This window comes from Limulus polyphemus, unplaced genomic scaffold, assembly GCF_000517525.1.
Source record: "Limulus polyphemus unplaced genomic scaffold, Limulus_polyphemus-2.1.2 Scaffold154, whole genome shotgun sequence".
Taxonomy (NCBI): Eukaryota; Metazoa; Arthropoda; class Merostomata; order Xiphosura; family Limulidae; genus Limulus; species Limulus polyphemus.
In genome coordinates, this window is record NW_013665764.1 from 275,302 (window position 1) to 287,997 (window position 12,696).

The 12,696-nt window shown below is 31.5% G+C and overlaps 1 protein-coding gene across 1 annotated transcript in view; it reads right to left on the reverse strand.

The window, feature by feature from the left end:
- LOC106476276 (nephrin-like) overlaps positions 1-12,696 on the reverse strand; it is a 141,594-nt gene that overhangs the window by 23,531 nt on the left and 105,367 nt on the right. Inside the window, exons 9-14 of the mRNA XM_022381220.1 lie at positions 11,197-11,284; positions 10,531-10,661; positions 6,232-6,385; positions 5,523-5,581; positions 4,583-4,826; positions 3,093-3,404 (exon numbers count right to left, since the gene is read on the reverse strand). Of these exons, the coding sequence (XP_022236928.1) occupies positions 3,093-3,404; positions 4,583-4,826; positions 5,523-5,581; positions 6,232-6,385; positions 10,531-10,661; positions 11,197-11,284 (988 nt within the window). The remainder of the gene's footprint in view (positions 1-3,092; positions 3,405-4,582; positions 4,827-5,522; positions 5,582-6,231; positions 6,386-10,530; positions 10,662-11,196; positions 11,285-12,696) is intronic.

Here is a 12,696-nt window from a genome sequence, read left to right on the forward strand (position 1 = left end):
TGGGATGCGGATTCGAACCCGCGACCCTCAGATTGTGAGTCGAGTGCCTTATCCACCTGGCCATGCCGGGCACAAGTATGGTTGACTGAACAAGCCACGCCAAATTGACAAAGTTATTCAAGTTGTCATATTGATGACATCGTGAAAGGGATCTGGGTTCCTAGTAACCTACCAGAATTAAACTTTCAGAATGAAGTTATCATATTCTAAGAACATGCCAAGTTTGAATCTTCTCTTCTCACTTTTCCATCTTCATGGATATATTACACAGATCAACATCACTGTTCCAATAGTACTGCCTCTCGGTGGCTAAGCGATAAGTCTGATGGCTTACGACGCAAAACATTGAGTTTCAATACCTGTTGTGGGCCGAGCTCAGCTGGCTCACTGTATAGCTTTTTGATTAACAAAGATCAATCAATAATTCCAAAAACAGCTTCTTACAAATTTCTTTCCAGGCCTAATCTATCACCGACCACACTATACGTATGCACAATGTGATATATGGGTGTATAATAGAGGTGAATGAGTATATGCATGAGAAGGGTATTTATGTATATTTGAATATATATCTGTTTCTACTTCTCAAAGAGATGTTCATGTGGACGTAACATATAACTGTTGAAGAAGATCCAAATTGGACATGTGGGTAGACTAAAGTGTTTTAAAGCAGTTTGAAGTTAGTAAGGAGGCATCAGAATCAAAGGTAGCCGGAAACATTATGGTGTGAACGTCTTTTACAAGCTGGCGAAGTATGATTATGGTTAATTATAAATGTCTTAAGACGTTATATTAGGCTTATTATATTTTTTAACACTACATTCTTAATCTATTCCCTAAGGGCTTAGCATGGTGTAGTATGAAAAGTATAACTAATTATAACGAGAAAGATTGCCAGTACCATCTCCTCCAGACTAGAAAATATCATGTAACAAGTTCTTTGAAGCCTCTATGAAATATTTGTTGTTATTTTTTCATAACACTGTTTGAAAAAAATAAGTTTTCAAAACATTCAATTTAAATATAAAGCCAGAGATATGCCTTTTGTTTTTAGTTTAGTGATATTTTTCAAACTAAAACCTATTCAACTATATGGTTTAAACAACTACAGTCTGATAAAGCTTAATACTTATATCTAGACTACCAGGACATTCTGTGATACTTAAAACTATACTATTAAAATATGCTGTAATACTTATATCTAGACGATTAGGATGTGCTGTAATACTTGTATCTAGAATGTTACTTTGAAAACACTTAAAAAGTTACATCTTCTAGATAATTCTGCATAAGATATCACTAAATTGTATATCATATTTCAACCAGTAAAAGTTTCACATTTAAGACGTTTTTACTGAGCGCTAAGGCTGAAATGTACCACACAACCCCATTCTACTCTATATCCCATTTGTTTAGATATAAGTATTACAGCACGTTCTAATAGTCTAGATTAAAGTATCAAACAATGTCCCAGTTGTCTAGATATAAGTATTACAGCGCATTCTAATAGTCTAGATAAAAGTACCAAAGCACGTCCTAATCACATAAAAATATTTGAAGGTTTATAACGCTAAAATTCAAAGTTCGATCGCTGCTGTAAGCAAAGAGCAGACTGCCTATTTTGCTGGTTTTTTTTTGTTTATCAACAAGTAAGCACACTTTTAAAAATAACCAAACTTTGTGTATGTATTATTTCTAGAAATTTTAGGTAACAAAATCGTAAACTTTTTTTGTCTCTAAAAAGAGTAATTCGATCCTTTGCTTTGAAAAAGAAAACAATGACTCGCAGAGGACACATAACTTCAAAATTGCGTCAACAAAACGGTGATTTCCACGCTCTAAGAGCTATTCTAATATAATGATATACTACACACCTCACTGAAACGTAATGTTAAAATTCGCTCTGTTTGCTAATTGTTAATCTCTCTTTAAAAGTTATGGTGATAGGTGTTTCCAACCTTATACTGCAATTTAAAGGTACTTTTAAATGTTAGGGTACTAGGTGTTTTCAACCATATGACGCTACATATTTAATTAGTAACAATTCATTACTAAAATCGCCTTGCCTAGAACATTTTTTTCAATATACTGTAAACAAAAGTATAAATTCTAGAAATGTTTCGTTTTTATATTTAACTTATATATATAGGCTTTCTTAACGTACAGGTTTTTGTATATGATGCTAAGAACGTGATATAAGCGTGACAGTCATTCCTGATATTCATTTAAGGGTAACCGTGTAGGCGGTGCATGCTGATGACTGTTACCCTACCTCTGGTACACAGCACTGGCATAGATACAACTTTCCCTGAGATTTAAGGTGCTCGACCCTCATCCCAGCATGCTAACCGCTATTCCTCGTCGGGTTTGCTTGCTTGTTTGCAATTAAACACAAAGCTACACAATGGGCTATCTGTGCTCTGCACACCACGGGTATCAAAACCCGGATTCTAGCTTTGTAAGTCCGCAAACATACCGCTGTGCCACTGGGGGGGGGGGCTCCTCATCGGGTCCAACAGTTTATAGTAAAATACAATAAAATGCATGAATTGTTTCATTAATAAAGCTGAATTTCCTTTTTTTTTTTACTTACTCGCAATATTGGAATATAAATACGACATTAATTTAGACAGATTTTCATTTAGAGTAAATTTACGATGTTTCTTAATTTAATTTATTTAGCAAAGCGAAATTCACTCATTTTAAAAATTCCATTCTCGTGAAAGCTTTGAAGTTATCGACTAAATATATATATATATATATAAAACTTGTTATAACCACGGTGATTCTTACAGTAGTTTATTTGTCGTAACTGATATGCACAGTTTAAAATGCATCGTTTGATTGTTTTTAGATTTGCATTCTAATGTCCTTGGATTAGGCATTCTGAACTTAAATTGCACTGTACACAATTAAATCTTTTAGATCCAAATCCCTATGGCAACCAATGATAATATGAAGATCATGATCATTAAGAAAACGAAACCCTTAAGTCCTTAGTGAATTTGAACTCGATCAAGAGAAATTTGCAATACTGATAAATTACGCTTTATTCAAATTAAATGATGCAGCTTTTCATAGATGAAACTTACATAGAACATTTATGATTACTTCTATTCTTGTACTTCCTTCCGAGTTGGTGGCTTCGCATACGTAGTAACCTGCGTGATTTCGTGAGACTCTTGTAATTTCCAGCACAGAATTTCGTGCAAAAATATCCTGATGATGAATAGTTTGTGTGCTCCAGGGTGCAAAGGCAGAAGGGTCAACTATCAGTTTTCCTTCATGAAACCATTGGTAAGATATGGACGACGGATTACCCTTTGCAGTAATATTGATGAAAGCCGGTTCACCTTCTACTACATCGAACCGCTTCAGGCTATGAATCAGAAACTTGGGCTTATCTGTCAATGACAGAATTCGTAAAAAAATTAAACGGAGGACAGCACCATTGTTTATATATATATACATTACAAGAGAAATCACTTCGCTCTAACTGTGTTTGTGATACCAGTTGTAATTACTGAAGTACAATTCAGAAGCTTCGCATCAGAGAACAATATTTGTTATCCGATGTAAAGAGACGACGTCCTTGAGCTAGCATAATGGAAATTATGTCTGCTCTATTCCAAAACAACCATCAATAGACAGAAGTTACTGTTTCTACTAGGCCGAATATTGGTAAACTGTTGTCATCGAAAGGCTTAGATCTGCGATGCAAAGCTCCTGAATAACATGTACTTAATTTACTTTTCTGTTACTGAGACTTACTTTTCCTGGTAAAAGAAAAAAAAAATAATACCAAATCGTGTTGTTGTTTTTTACACTGTATACGCATGCACGAAGTTCAAAAAATGGTATGTATATATATATATATATATATATATTATAAATTAAACAAAACAATATTATATTTTCATGCAGTTTAAATTTCAAATACTAACAATAAGTACAGAGTAAAAATGTTGTCTTAATGTAATATACTTTAATGCGTTTTATTTTTAATAGATACTGTTTGAGTAAAATATGAATAATACAATATATAATGAGCCTCATTACTTGGTCTATTGGATATCTACTGTGATAACATTGAAGTTTGTTAACCTACTAACAATTTGAAAGATTTGATCTAATTTTTTGTGACAATCACACAAAAGTTTAGTTGCTTGAAATGTTTTTCATATTAACAAATACAGACTAACTTATACATAAAAACATATGTTATTTACTTCGAAAATAGAAATAAAGTAAATCCTCAATGCTACAGATTTATCTTTTGTGATCTTTTAACACTACACATGTGGCGAAATTATCGTTAATTATGAAAGTTAGTATATAAATTTATGGTATTATTATTTATATCAAAGAGGAAAAACTTAACGTGAATACAAAATGAAACAGATTTAACATGTGAAATTTGTTGTAAAAAGGTTTTGCTATTGGGAAACTAACGTGTGTTTCAAAAGAAACATAGATATTACGAACAAAAGAGATTATTGAGAAGAGCAAGAACGTATCGCATAAAACACTTAGGATGGGTATCAATTCTAAGTGTGATAGTATCTTAAAACAAACCCCTTACAAAGTATTTCAAGTGTGATTGTTTCGTGTACTGAACGATGTATTTTGGGATTTGTTGCTTGACACACGAAGATCGAGCCATCGTCTTCAGAAGTGACGTTGAATCGAAGGCGACTTTTTGTTATTTTCCCTCCATAGTCTCCTTTTGAAATCGCCACCACCCCTCCATTGATTAATTTATCATTCTTCCACCATTGAATGTTGCTCTCCGGATTACTGGATCCAGACTCACATTCTATTGTTACCTGTTTATTGATAGATTATCACCTGTCAACACACTGAATTTTATTATATTTCTACCAAGAACAAAGAAATAATCATCTGTCTTTTTCACAACATTACATAAGAAACTTACAATATAGTGAAACCACTAAAGAAAATTAAATATCGTTAATGTCCACAGTTTGCAGGAAAGACGTTTTCAAAAGCAAATTTATAATATTAATAGTTAAGCCTAGTTAAGTACACACAAATTCATAGATTTACCAACGACAGTCCATATGAACAACGTAGGATGTTTAAAGCACATTTTTAAAACCATTTATTGACTAAATTATTTAGGTCCATGACTTTGTTGTTTACGGGGTCCAGGACAAGTTATGAGACATATTCAGTTATTTTGAATAATTACTAGTGGGATATGCTGTTCATTTTACTTATTTAAAGAATTAGTGATTTCACCCAGTTTCTTTGGTCAGTTCTTTACTCTTAGTATTAACGCTGCTACGTGTGTCGTATAAACAACTCGGTAATTTTAGGGTTAACTTTCAGTTCACTTTTCAAATGTTGAGCTACTAAATAACCTTTTATTTTTAGTTATAGAATATTATTCTACTATTTTTTGAATATCAGGACATTCATATTTAATGACTATAAATTGTCCTATAATTATAGAATTACATGAGTTAATCCCTATAAATAATTGGAGGATAAAAACTTACTATTTGGTACTCCCTCGGTTTGTTAGGCAAGACTTCAATATTTAAATCAGCAGGAGGAACTAAAAATTGTGGAATAACTTCAATATTTAAACCAGCAGGAGTAGCTAACAATTATGGAATAACTTCAATATTCAAACCAATAGAAGGAACTGAAAATTATGGAATAACTTCAATATTTAAACCAACAGAAGGAACTGAAAATTATGGAATAGCTTCAATATTTAAACCAACAGAAGGAACTGAAAATTATGGAATAATTTCAATATTTAAACCAACAGGAGGAACAGAAAATTATGGAATAACTTCAATATTTAAACCAGCTGGAGGAGCTAACAATTATGGAATAACTTCAATATTTAAATCAACAGAAGAAACTGAAAATTATGGAATAACTTCAATATTTAAACCAACAGGAGGAACAAAAATTATAGAATAGTTTAGAGAGCTGTTTTGACAAAATTTGATTCTAGGGAGACAAATGTTTTATCATCTACAGTCATTAGCAAGATGGTTTACTGAATGTTTTGTTTAAATATAAACAGGAAAGAAACTATAATTTTTACACAAACAGTTTTAATCTTTGATTTATTCTTAAAATTTCCAATTCGAACTTATATAGCTCCCGATTCAACAGGAGATATGAGATTTGAACTAAAATAACAAATAAATACAAATTTATTAAAACACTATTAAAATGTGCAAATCTTACAGATAACTTTAGTTGTTACAGAAACCACCAGGGGCTGTATTGTAGCTAAATTGGATGCCTCACATCTATACACAGCACCATTGTCACTTGCTTCGGCTTGGATCACTAAGCTACTAGCGACTCCATTGGGCAAGAGCTTAGTCACAGCAGGAACCTGTTGAAACAAGACTTTTGAATAAAAGTATTAACATGTTTAAGGATATTCTACGACGAAAGTAACAAATAATTAAGCTGAAATACAATGTAAAAACATAGTGGTTATTAATAGCAATAGTTCGTATATTATCATGGCTTAAAAAAGTTTACTGTTCTTCTAACTACTTTACAGAAAACTATAGCATAACATCTAAGCTGTTTCAATAATATATAAACATACAGATAGTCTTAATATTTAAATGTTCAGGTTGTTAAACTGGCTAATGTTAGAAACAACCAGCGACTGCAATGTATTATTACTAATGATTTCTGATGAAAAATAAGCTAACTATATAGTTAACAACCAAAAATAAAACGTAGCATAAATTAATGGAGCCAATTCTACATAGCGAACTGACTAGAAGTACATAATATCATAAATAAATATAAAATAATGTTATAAAACGCATACTGATTAGACTACATTGAATAATCAGTTGGGTACCCTATTTATTGTTGGCATTTTCTGCTGTTATACCAATAATATCTCACGTGATTAGGCTAATCTAAAAATGCAAAATAATTTTTCTAATTGTTAAAAATCAGTAATAATAATAATAATAATCAAAATACCAAAATTATAATCAATAATATTAATGAAAGTAACTTTAAAGATAAATATATTAAAGTTACTTTCACTAAACAGGTATTTATTTGCTCCTAAGATCCTCACAACCAATCAATACACACAACTCATAAACATTCAGATATTTGTAGCAGTAAACACCCAAAAAGCAATAAAAACTGATGGATGATGCAGTAAAATGTACTGAACAACATAAAAAAACAACACTAGTTCATTGTTCACCTGTCATGGTTGAGTGCTAGTTTCGGTTCCAAATAATGACGAGTGACCAATGGAACTATTGCTAACTCTTCATTTTTTTTTTAAATAGCTTTGCCCCTGTGTAGTCTTCCTTGACTGGTATTGCCCTTGTTAATCTAAATTGCATGTTGACGATTTTTTCCTGTCATTTAACAGTCCGTAAGTATGTCACCAACTGAATAGGAACATCCAATCAGGCAAAAGTTAAGTACTGTCAAGTAATGGCATCATTAGTGATGTAATAACTGAATAGGAACTCCCAATCAGGCAACAGTTAAGTAGTGTCAAGTTATAGCATTTATTAGTGATGTAAATGTTATGTGTAGTTATTAATATTCGTCTTTACTCAAGAGTCAATATATGTACTAAATTCTGCATACGTAAGTTAAACAAATAAATCTAATAAATAATCAGTATGCAACGTTTCATATTTACACACTTATAACACTACATGTTACATGTTTCAACGCTTTCTACATCGTCTTCTGGAGTTATTTATTAGACATTCCTTTTCAATATTTGTAATTTTTGCAAATCATGTGATATAAATTTTCAATATTATTTAAATAACTCACTGACCAACGTTTACAGTATGTCACGGCATATATATCATTACAACGACTTGATGGCCTATCATCCCAGTTTGATACTTCTTTTTATTATTTCCATTATTAGCGGATATTCAAAGCTGTAGTATTGTACGGTTGAGCTAAATTTGTAGTTTTGTCTCATAGGGTTGTGTGTTATGTTGCTTGTACGTGTTCTGCTATTGTTGAATTGTGTATTGTATTGTTTATTACGTACCCTTTATGTTTAATCTGTACTTTAAGTCCCTGTTAGTTTGATCAATATAAATACTACTACATTCACGTTTTATTTTATAAATCCCAGTTTTATCTTTTAACCCTATTTCATCTATTAATCTTGAAATATAAGATAAATTTAAAGGTTTTTTGTAGCATTTCATAATCAGATTTGGACTTAGAATTTTAAGAAATATTGAACCATTACTAAACATTATGTAACTCCAGTGGCTCCGTGGCAAGACAGCAGACTTCCGACGCTAAAATTAGTTTCAATGCTCATAATGGGTAGAAGACGGATTGTTCAGTGCGTAGTTTTGTGCTTTACAACAACCAAAGTATTAGATATCTACGGATTTATTAGTAACAATTCAATCTATTTGTCGAAAGCATATTTTATACAATCTGTTAACATAAGTATAAAACGTAGATTTTTTGTTTTTATTTGACACAAGTTGAGGTATCCGTCCTTTTTCCGGGTTATGACCTTAAAAAATGTGGAGTTGGATGATGTGATAAATAACATAAAAATCCCAGCTTTCACACAATTTATTTATAACATATACTATTACAGTATTCATTATTACCTCACCGAAAGGTTTGTATAAGCTTTAATAATTCAATATGTATATAGCTAAAATATGGTATACACTGTGCGATGACTTTGTAGGAAGAGGTAGGGGAAAAAATAGTGTCAGTAGGAGTGCTTTCTGTTACCCGGTTTTAATACCCAACTCTTAATGTCCTTCCACAGTGTTCCACAGGATTAATTAATTGACGGCTGCAGAAGTGTCTTACAGGCCGAAGTTGAAAGGTCACAAGTCAAAGTGGAAAGTGAGTATAACTCAAGAAATGGCTCTTCATATCAACCTTATGGTGGCTGTTGGAGTAGAAACTTCAGCTGAGTTTATGTAATATCGTAATAGCGGTGGACATTTTTTTCATTGCGTTCCTCCTCCACAGAGCGCTAGACACTCTCTGAGATATATAAAGCCTTTGTGTATCCTCTCCCACATATTTTTGTATGTTGTCTTATAGAAAATCTATCATCTTATGTAAGGATGTAGCGCCATCTATGTATGTAGTTAACGTCAATGTAAGTGAAAAATAATAAATATTCAATAACAGCAATAACGGAGGGTGGAAAGGGTTGTTAACCCTTCCTCCTCACTAACATTCCCTTTTCTTCCACACTATCATCCCACGAAGTTTGGTTGAAATTGGCTTCACGAGCTAGGAGTAGTTAGATAACAGACACACAGATTTTGGTCTTTATATATATATATATATATATATAGATGATTCTTGATGCGTTGGCACTAAAACAGTGAAATATTTTCTATAAACAGATGTTTCTAAATTACCAACTATATCTTTTTTTTGACAAGTAGTACGTATAGAAAAAGGTAAGCTATTATTTTCTTAAGTTTCATATGTAAATTCAATAATTGGTTCTATATTATTTCAATAACTAGCATAATATTATATATTAGTGTCATTCAAACCTAAATAAGTTGAAATACATCTTCAACTCCGTGAAAGTATGGTTATCGAAATTATGCTTTTGTCCTCAATGTCTTTAATTTTGTAAACACAAAACTTCGTAATGTATTATTGACACAAATTCAAGTAATCTCAGATGACATATGTACCTATGTAAATCAAGTTTTTCATAAGACTAAAGAAAATACCTAATTCTTTATGAGTAGCCTACATCAACTATTATAGCAAGAAAGTTCCCTTTTTGCAGCCATTCCTAGTTACATGCTAGTAAACTTCAAAATTTGCCTTCCTCTTGTTAGATTGTAACATGTAAACATGTTAGGAACACATATGATGATATGCAATATATTTAATTATGATAGCTTGTTCAGCTGCTCCAGTTGTTATATTATGTTATAGTTAGCCGTCTATTCAACTAATTTGTCATTATTTGCCAAATCTGTTATTTAGGTGAGCCATATTAACCGCAGTATAGCTCTGGTAGATTTTACCAATAAAGAGGAACATAGCGAGTCAGTATTTATCAAGACAGCTAAAAGCATTCTGAAAAAATTAAGTAACATTTTTTTTCTGTTGTAGTGTTCCTGGTTAATCAATATGATTATGGATCATTTGGTTTCTTATTATCAATAATAAGCATCTATATAAGAAAGTAAAGTGTAATGAACCATTTTCTGTTAGTTATTTACCACAGATGGTTTAACTCCAGTGGATAACTCACTACATTTATAGGTACAATGGATCTAAAAATAATAATTTATGTGCTGAGGTGAAACTTATAACCTTATAATTTGTATACTATGTTGTGGAAGACTGAGAACAATTCTAGAACAAAACTTATTAAAAATCCACCAGCGTTATAAAACGATATATCCCGAATTATGTAAGATGTTTTTGAAAGCTTTATGGTAATATGAAAAAGTTTCAAAGACAATTAGCAGCCAATGGTCGTAATAAGATGGAAAACGTCACCTCGGTATCTCCCTTAAACCAACGAATAGTTGCCCAAGGATTTCCCCCGAAAGAAACACAAGTTAGTTGTTTTATTTCTCCTAAAATGATTGGTCGATTATGATTTTCTACTGATGGTGGACCTGGTGGATCTGTAAAAAAAAAAAGTTGCTGAAACCAAAATAAAATTGGCAGCCAATCATATAGAGACAATTTAAATTATACACTTCGAATTCAAGCTTTCTAAATATGTGCTGCTTAAAACTATACATATACGTTAGCATCAGAAATTGCACTACGAGTGGTTAAAATATGTCTTATTTCTTCTCTTTTTAACAAAAATTTTATTGTTTGATGGACGATCTCGCATTTGCTAGCATAGTTGCAACTGTAGTTTATCTTAGCTCTTTCACTCTTTTATAGATAAGCGATTCTCTATGTGCAAGACTTATTTTTAGAGTCACAATGAAGAAAATAGAGACACATATTTGTATGTTTCTTAGTTATATGAAACCTGAAATTGGTAAAGTTTAGGAAGTTTGAAAGGGAATTTTTACAAAATGAGTTCAGGACATTATATTTGTGAATATTATATCAAACAAAATTCGAACTGCGTTTGATGGTTTAAGATAGTTACTTAAAATTTCTGGTACCAGATCTACACGAGAAGGTAGGAAATATACTTACATATTACAGTGAGATTGGCTGTTTGTGTAACTTTTTCATTTAAAATCTTGTTCAGAGCTACACAGGAAAATGTCTTGGTATCAGGGTCCTAAATTAGATCAAACAGAACTATCCTCAGTAAATTTCTTCCCTGTAATCAGTGATTAAACGTTTCTTTATTTATAATTTAGAAATAAAATAAGTGAAATTCTCCACAACGATCCTTCGTTTATTCATTTCAGTTAACGTGATGCTTAAGATAAAGTGTTAAGTCAACATCGTTATCTTCAGATGTATGCAGTTACGTTCAACAGTTTTAAGATCGCCAAATTACATTTCAGAATAACTTGAAATTAGAACACTTAGTCACGAACTGCCCGGCTGTATTTATCTCTTAATGTTAGTACCTAAACTCATCCCAAAAGTTGTAATCGTTACGAAACTAAAACGAAATCCTTAAAAGAATAGCTAGAAATTGAAGCTAGAAATAATTAATATTGTATAACTTAGCGTATGAAAGTAAATATTATTTCAAAATTAAGAAAATGAACAGAAGAGTTTATGGTTTGTTCGATTTTTCCATATTTCTAGTTTCATAGTTCTCCAATTATTTTTAAAATCTAAATATATCATAATTAAAAAGAATATATATTTTTTTTGAACCATTCGACGCAAATTGCAAATGTAAAACGCAACCTGAAGTTAATCTTGGAGTCTGCATAGGTTTTGGTAAAACAATTATAAGACACATATAAGTATTTCTTAAAACTCGGAAACAATAATATCCCAACTAACAGATCAGAAGATTTGTAATATCAGCTTATTTTGTTATTATCAAAGAAATGCTCCGTCAACTCTTTGATTTTGCTTCATTTTGTTAATGTATATAAAAGCTTCTATATAATCATCGTATAATTTAAGTTTTTTTTCAGTTAATATTTTTAACAGAAATAAGCACATTTCTGATAAAATATTCAGAGGGCATACCATATTCGTCAAGATGATAAAATGACAAAAGAAAAGAGGCTATGTTTTTGTTGTTAAATAACTGATTTCTGTTCAGTTAAGACATTTCAGTCTTTATGTAAATAACATTTTTAGGTTATGTTTTTATTAATAATATTGATCTGAAAAAAAAAACATTTTAAACCAAGAAGCAATGCCGAATTATGCAGGCTTATAAATTGACCACATGTGGTGTGATACGTTATGACGTCATCATGGTGACTCTACACGGCTAAACAGTCATCGTGCAAAATCATATTTAAACAGTTCTGAAGAGGTCATGCAATGTTTACGTTATCTTCCGCATGGTGAAATTGGTCTACTCACTAAGTTTCACAACATCTTGTCTATTTCGATGACGAGGAACCCACTTTGAGACTAATAATGGCTGGAGACGGCTTAAATGGGTAATGAAGAAAAACTTTAATATAAGTTTAACATGACAGCAAATGTACAACGTTTCGACAAGGTTTTGATGATAACAAAACCTTGTCACCTGATGATGACAAAACCTTG